Genomic DNA, 8118 nt, shown 5'->3' on the forward strand with positions numbered 1-8118 from the left:
GCAGCAAAACTCAGCCCTGAGGCTGTCCTGGCTAACACGATGATGAAGAGCTTTTCTCCTGCTCTCTACCTCTACTTTAATCTTATGCTCATTTTTAAAATGAGCACTTTTAAGATATGTAAGCAGAATTTTAAGGTGGTTTTGTTAACACATGGAATGACTATAAATAAGCAAATGCATGATGATAGTGGCTCTTAAAGAGTAAGGTTCATAAATCTGTGACCCAAAACAATGTTATGTAGTCTACATCTATCTATCTATCTATCTATCTATCTATCTATCTATCTATCTATCTATCTATCTATCTATCTATCTATCTATCTATCTATATATCCTTGGAATCAGACTACAGTTACTTTTTTATTGATTACATATTATTCATACAATAGAAATAAATTATTAATCAATCCTCTTTTTCATCGTTTAAATGTTCCTACTGCTTATATACATTCAGAAAGTCTTCCAGTTTTGTGGACATTCACACAAAGAGCAGTCGTCATGTGCCTTCACAGACAATTGTGAGGCCAAACAGCATTTGACCACTGGATTTACAAAAATCATTTTCATTTAATAAGTGTTTTCTCAACATTGCATTAACTATGATGAACACATCCATATTTATTTGAATTATCACTCAGCAGGTTATTACTAGGCTATGTCTTTTGAAGGCTTTTTTCGTTCAAACACATTAAAATGCACAAATTCACATCAGATCTTCTTTACATGCAATGCAGGGATTCTCTCTTTTTTTTAGCCGATTTTTTCATCTAATATAGCCTGATTATTTGAAGTCCCCCTGAGATTTTAAGGTAATAAGTTAATAATTTAGTAGCACATTTGCATATTCAGGGTTCTCTAACACTGGTTAATAGTCACATGAAATTATAGTAAGAGTTTAATTTAGATTTTTGCTATTTTAATATTATTTGTTTTCATTTTACATTTTTATGATTGTTAGCTTTTCATTAAACTCGTGAACCCCCTGCAGTTCTTTCACGAATTCCAGTTTGGGAAACCTTGACATAATGTAATGTTTAGTGCACTTCATTATATTAATAACAAGAAATGCAATCTATCTCCATTTTCTTTACATTTGTATATCAATATGGTACGAGATTATCCTATTTAAATCAATGTGATAAACTTGTTAGCTCAAAAGTAATCTAAAGGTAGTCTGATTATATTGCCTGAAATGTGTAATGTAATGGATTGGTTACTAACTACACTTGGTTTCTAACTACACTTGGAAATGAACAACCCTTTAAAATGTGCGCGTGAGTCAAACGTGTCCGTGCACATTTTCAAATTAATGTTATATTTCTTATTAATATTGACAGAAAACAGCGTTTCGACCTAGAGCGACCTTGTTTCTCGGTCACTTCAAGATCCGGCAAAGTCCAAAGATCTTTCTCGTCTGGGATCAGATATTTGAAATCACTCCAGATAACATTGTAGCGCGTGCGAACTCACAAACTGACCTTAGATCAGTTCAGCGATCAAATAGAACAAGCAAAGCGCCTTCGAAGGGGTATCCACAGCGCCGCCTTTACAAAATACCTCCGAGTATAATTAAATTATCATTAATTCATCTCTTTTATTAGCAGTTTATTAACACTAAAATTATTACACTATAAATAAGCATTTATTAACTGAAATGAGACAACAAAGTATGTCAAAGAATAAAATAAGGAAGCAGGCAAACTCTATAAGCCCCCCGCGGACTGTGTCCTCTCCTCAGTGCTGGAACCGTCGACGGTTGGAACGGACTTCCTATAGTTCTTTTTCTTTCTTTCTGTACATTTTGGGAGAGTTTATTTCATCTCATCAATCACGATGCTGAGCACAGTCAGTCGGCAACTCAGAAGCCACCCTGCCGTAAGTGAACGATGATCTCGGGGCGATTTATATCCCGTCAAAGTCAAGAAGGCGTTGTAAAAACACTTCCGCTAGTCTAAGCGTCCCTGCCGCTGAATAAACGTCATATACCATCTCAAAATACGTATCGATTAAATTACACGAAATGTTTAACATGGTGATTCCCATGCCTGGAACATTTATGGAAGTTATTAAAATAGTGGAATGGTTTATAGTGGTTTATGAAATGATCTGCCTTGAGTTATTTCATCGGCTAAAATTGCTCGTTTTAATGCCATCTCAAACTTATTTAGAAAAAATAAAGAATCCAGAATAAGTAACAAAAGAATGCTTTGAGAAGCGAACAAAATGTTCATATTGAGTTGCCACTAAACTATTAAACTATCTCGGTGTCAAAACGGTCACAACACAAGTAACGTTAACGTAAACGACACATTTTCCCCATGTATTGCGCTAACCACAAAAATAGGTGAATTTTAAATATAATTTAAATCAGGTGACATTAAACCGAGTTTAATTTCATGTGCGCACTTGCCATAAGGAGACCTCGTGTCACATGTCTGTCTGCAGCTCAAGGACGAGCGGGTTACACTGAGGACAAATAAATTTTTACTTTCAAACAGCTGTAATAATCGCATTATTAATATTTCTTTGTCAGTTAGCCCCATATTTTAATTTCGCGGTCCACATCTTCTTGAACATGTGAAGACCGTGTCCTGAAGATATTTGCATGTGAAGTTTTGAAGGTGTGATAAGTTTTAGGAACTCTAATTTATTATATTTGAGTTATTTAAGGCTTTTGTGTTTAAGTAACATTTGTGAACATTATATGCAACAGTAATGTCATTCATTACTGTGTAATCTAGAATTGTGGTTCTCAGCTGGAGGTCTGTAGTATGATTTTTAGACATTTTATTTGCTGATGTACAATAAATCATGTTTTCGGTTGCCAGTTGGAATACAATAAAATGTATATTATAAAACCAAACCAGCCGTGAACCACAATACTAGATGGTTTATTACATCATCTATTACATTTGACTTTCTTTATAGTGGATTTAATTTTTAAATTTTTATTTATTTTGTTCACCTCTCATCATAGTTGATCCCACTGTTTATTTTCATTGGCGGGGGATGCACCATGTCTATGACATATCTGGCTCGCCTGGCCTTGCGTAACCCAGATGTTTGGTAAGCACCTGTTCTATAGAAGATTCAAATGCATTAATCATCTGTCTTACAATAGATAAAACAGTCTTTTTTAATTGAGGAACGATTGTAATTGTGATTCATGAATATGATTTAGGATTGTTCATATCTTTACCCAAAGTATTGGGAGAGAACAACAGTGTGGCTCAGATCTTCATGCCATCGTTGCATTTAAATTTTTTTTATCATGCAAGCCTCATTCATTTCTGCACTTCATCCACAGCTGGGACAAAAAGAACAACCCAGAGCCCTGGAATAAACTGGGGCCCAATGATCAGTACAAGGTATGATCCATGTGCATGATCATTTAAACCCTGCGTCCTGGATGTCTCTTGCTTCTAAGTTATTTATTTGTTACATGTATTTAAAGGAATGTTTTTGGGTACCATCCAAATTCTGTCAACGGCATTTGGATCTGACTTATCCTTCAGTTTGAAACAATTGCATTTACAGTAAAAGTACTTTTAATGGAAGCGTAGTGACAAAGCCACTGAAGGGCTGTGTGTTTACACATTTTAAAGCACCAGAACATTAATGTGCCACAATTATAAAATTCATAAGTAGGCATGAAAAAACTGAGCTCTTCAATAATGACAGAATTCAGGAACATTATTTTTTTAAAACTATGCTATAATAATTACTAATATTATTATTCATATTTAAAATATTTTATGTAATAAAAAATATGGTCTGTGGCGACTGATAAAACGTTTGCTTTGATTCAGAACATTGTTAATGTAATGATAAAGCACTCTTTATAATGTTTAGCATCCACCATGCAACAGCAAATGTGAGTTTGCAAGCTAACTGACCAGTGTGTGTGGTGTTAGTCTAGCACTTAAACCCGCTATTGTTGCCGGAGCGCCTGAGGAAGAATCCCATTAAAAGATGTGACTGAAGGACCGTATCAGGACCTAATCTCAGATCCTAATGAGTTTAATTCATTAAGCGCTCCATAAGCTCATTTTATGTGTTCTGTTAGTTGGTACAAATCTAATCGTGCTCGTGTCTTGATGTGGAGTCGAGTTCAAGTTCAATACTTAAACAGGCAGTGGAGTTAATGGATTTTGCTGAGTGCATGTTGTTAAACTGCTTATTTTGTTTTCTCAGTTTTCTGTTCTTCTTTTTCAAGTTCTATGCAGTGAACATGGACTACAGCAAGCTGAAGAAGGACCGTCCTGACTTCTAAACAAATCCAGACGGACCAAAGGTTTAAAGATGAACTAAAGAACAAGAAGATGTCCGCACACTTCTCCTCAACAGCCCTTGTTCCTAATTTATGCAAAGAGACTAAATTGCACAATCTTGTTTTTGTTTTCCTGGATACCTTTTTAACATTATTGATGTCTCTTGTATTTTCTCTCAAAAATGATTAGTAAAGGGTTTTCTCCCACATACAGTGAATAACCAGTTCATGTCTCATGATTATTTTGGTGTTTATATGAATGCTTCTGAGACGAATCTGATTTAGTTTTCAAATCTGATCTTTTATTAGCATAAGAGAAACAAATCTTGATTTTGTGGTTTATTTATTGGTGTTATATTAAAAATATTAATAATATTTTACATTTAATATTCATGCACACAATCATCCAGTGGCTTCGTTTGAAGGTTGTTTTACTTGGTGGGGAAGCACTGCTCTGAATGGTTGCTCTTGGAGTGATGTCGGTGTAAAGAAACCTGTCTTTCTTTCTATACCCGGGAGTAGTGAGGTGTTGACGTGGAGGAAATTTCCTCGGTGTATGTCTAGCATAACATCTAAGCATGTTACTAAACTCATGAGGCACATGCATCAGTTGTATGATGATGAAACCAATTTGGGTCAGATTTCAGAATGCTGCCTTCCTGGACAAAGTAAGCTTCATGACATTGTGTTTCACATATTAATTTCAGTTATATTCTTAAGTAAATATTGGAGACTGTTGTTTAAACTCCCTGAAAGCATAAGACATCCTTTAAAATAATTAGTCTCGCTGCTGCTTCCCTCCATTAAAAACTTGGTAGCTGCTTTCCACAAATAGACGAGAGTATGATATATATAGTCAAAGTCTTCCATAAAACACCCCCGGAATGAAACAAGGAAAGCCTCGAGTGATGCTGCAGCAGAGAATTATGGGGGAAAGTGAACATCCAGAAAAATCCCTCTGCTCACTACGCTTCTGGACTTGAATGATAGTAGTATTGTCAACTAATTTTCAGGGTAAGTTGCTAAAGGCAGATCTCAGCGGAAAATATATATATTTTTAAATGTTATATGTAACATAAATGTTTTTAATGTTATTTGTTATAAACAAAATATTTTAATTTGTAAAAGTAAGGATTTTTTTTCAACATTGAATTATTGGACAGTTGCACATTTTCTTAATAACTAGTAAAACTGCACATTCTGAACAGCTTTTCTTACTATCAGTAATGCACATTTGATGTTAGTACTAGGCGTCATTCTCCAGGCTGATGTGCTGCTTCCTCTTTGTGTGTAATTTAGATGAAAATATGTGCCTTTATTTTTCATTTGAGTCAAGTTACTAAAAGTTGCCTTTAAAAAAAATCTAAATTTGTTGCTATGTGCTTTTTGAAAAGAAAAAAAAAAGTTGTTAAATCTAGCAACAAAACTGCAAAATTGGCAACCGTTAACACCATAGACTGTATAACATTTTTCTGACTGATTTTGGAAGAAGCGGACAACTGGTAACTAAATCTCAACACACCAGTCAGAATGAATAAAAAGGGTTACATGTGTTTATTAGCTTGGGATCGAAACGGAAAATGTTCAAGAAGAAGAGTGCATGTAAGAGGAAGTCTCTGATGAGATCTGTGCTGTGTTATCCATGTTTTTCCTCTGTGTGAAGGGGAAAAACCTCTAGGCAATGGCCTAGACTGTGAGGATGTTTCTTTCGATTGGTAGCCTATTGTAAAGTGCATGAGGCATATAGGCTAAGCTATGACTTGCCAGAGCTTCAATTTATATCTAACATGACGGACGTATATGGACTGATCCAGAAAGCTATAAAAATGCTCATATAGAAAAATTATGACATTATGTTCATAGTGTTTTACCGAAAATTTGGGAAATATTTTTAACAATAATAAGATTTTGAAGGTTTACTGGTTCAAGGTTTACTGTCCTTTAAATTCAGGAAAGTGTGTTATAGTATTTGGGGAAAATGTAAAAGGTGTATACATTTAAAACCAATCAAACTAAAAGTATTTAGTTTCATAAGTTGTGTTATTTTGGGATGTATCTTTATTTCACACTTCTTGACTACCGAAGTCCAGGATCAATGGCATTATACAGTGAGGTGGTGGAGGAGTCAGTATTGCATCTGACTTGCTTATACAGTTTTTTCTTATAAATCCAGTCTCCGGAACAAGCTGCTTTTAGCTGTTTCTTCTTCAGTAATACCATTTTTCCCCCTGTTCTTGATGATTTTGGTAAATGTCATTGGGTTGCGCACAGACAGGAGAAAGCGTTCGAAAAAAAAGATGAGCGGAAAAATGTCAAGGAGACCTTGGTGTACCAGCAGCTTGAAAACTTTACCCACCTTCGCAAAGGTTATTTCACATTTTCGCTGATAATGAAAGAATTGTTCCGATGGCTGTTGAGATGGGACATGGTTCTCACCTAGCGATTTCAAAGATGAGCTGAAAATCAGAAAGTGTTGTGAACCAGGGGTTGTGAGCCAAAATCATCACAATTAAAAGAACCAAAGACTTAAACTTCTTCAGTCTGTGTGCATTGAAGTTTCACAATTTGAGTTGAATTACTGAAATAAATGAACTTTTCTAATTAATTGAGATGCACCTGTATATGATCTTTGCTGAAATGCAAGGGCAATCCTTTGAATTCTGCTACATTATGACTTTCCTCTGCTTTGTCCATTGTCTTCCCAGTGGTGGCTCCAGACAATTTTGATTTGGGGGGCAATGGGGGGTCCTGGTCATTTCAAGGGGGGTCTCATGAAAACCAACAAAAAATACAGTGGACACGGCTAATAACTGCATATTACTGCTACTAAACAACAAAAACAACAGCATATCAACTACTTTGTTTTTAATTAATTAATCAATTGCAGTTTGCAAACAATATGCTCAAACTTTAAAGGGTTGGCGCTTTAAATGGTTCGCGTCACCAATACGCATTAATCCACAAATGACTTAAGCGGTTAACTTTTTTAACGTGGCTGACACTCCCTCTGAACAGGGCCGTGGAGAGACCTTTGGAGGGGCAGGTGCTCAAAGTATAAAAGGGGCACATGGAACAAGGCTTTAAATGGCGCTGTTCAAAATATCAATACAGCAATATATTGTGATGCATTCCTTGCTGATTTGCGTATCGATATGGATGATTATATATTGATACAGCAGCAAATGCTTTGATGCTGTTTTGAAAAAGAAACAATAGAGAAGAATTTTAAGTTTAAAATAATAATAGCTCTGGGATTAGAAACTGAAATGTCTTAAATTGTCCCAACCTGATGGGTTTTCTTCTCTGTTCTACAGAATAATTAAGAACAGCTGTTATAGTAAAAACTATAGAAAACACTCGTGCCTCTTCATTTCCTCTTTCTCACCAGCCTCTGTCTCCTGGCTTGCTGTTACCTGCTCTTTCTGTCACTTGTGCCTCTACATTTCCCTCTTTTTCTTCCTCTTTCTCCATCTCCTCATTTGATCTATTACTTTCCACTCTCTGTCCATCTAGGAACAAGGCTCAATTTACTATTTCAACATTAATCTATTATTTTAACCATCACTACTACTCTTGCACCTAATCAATAAGTCCACCTTAAATATTGATACAAAACATAAAAAACTGATACACTGGAATATAGTGATTCATATTATTATTACTGTTGTAGTTGTTGTTGTCTAAAATCGAACACCTTTGCAATGTAAAAAAATGACAGGGCACATTTGTTATTCATATCCTTCACACTGCACTTTGATGTCAGGTATATTATGCATTTTTTTATTGACATTGATATTTTTACATTTATTTCCAGAGAGATATTATTGAGTTTACAGGCTAAAGTGGTC

General features: G+C 35.2%; 1 protein-coding gene across 1 annotated transcript; it reads left to right on the forward strand.

The window, feature by feature from the left end:
- The first annotated feature begins 1713 nt into the window (after positions 1-1713).
- On the forward strand, positions 1714-4494 carry LOC132148975 (cytochrome c oxidase subunit NDUFA4-like). Its single transcript, XM_059557820.1, has 4 exons — positions 1714-1875; positions 2978-3066; positions 3308-3368; positions 4217-4494. The coding sequence occupies exons 1-4, from the start codon at positions 1834-1836 to the stop codon at positions 4271-4273; spliced, it is 249 nt and encodes an 82-aa protein (XP_059413803.1). The 5' UTR covers positions 1714-1833; the 3' UTR covers positions 4274-4494.
- Positions 4495-8118: the final 3624 nt, after the last annotated feature.

This window comes from Carassius carassius, chromosome 9 (genome assembly GCF_963082965.1).
Source record: "Carassius carassius chromosome 9, fCarCar2.1, whole genome shotgun sequence".
In the NCBI taxonomy this organism is placed as follows: domain Eukaryota; kingdom Metazoa; phylum Chordata; class Actinopteri; order Cypriniformes; family Cyprinidae; genus Carassius; species Carassius carassius.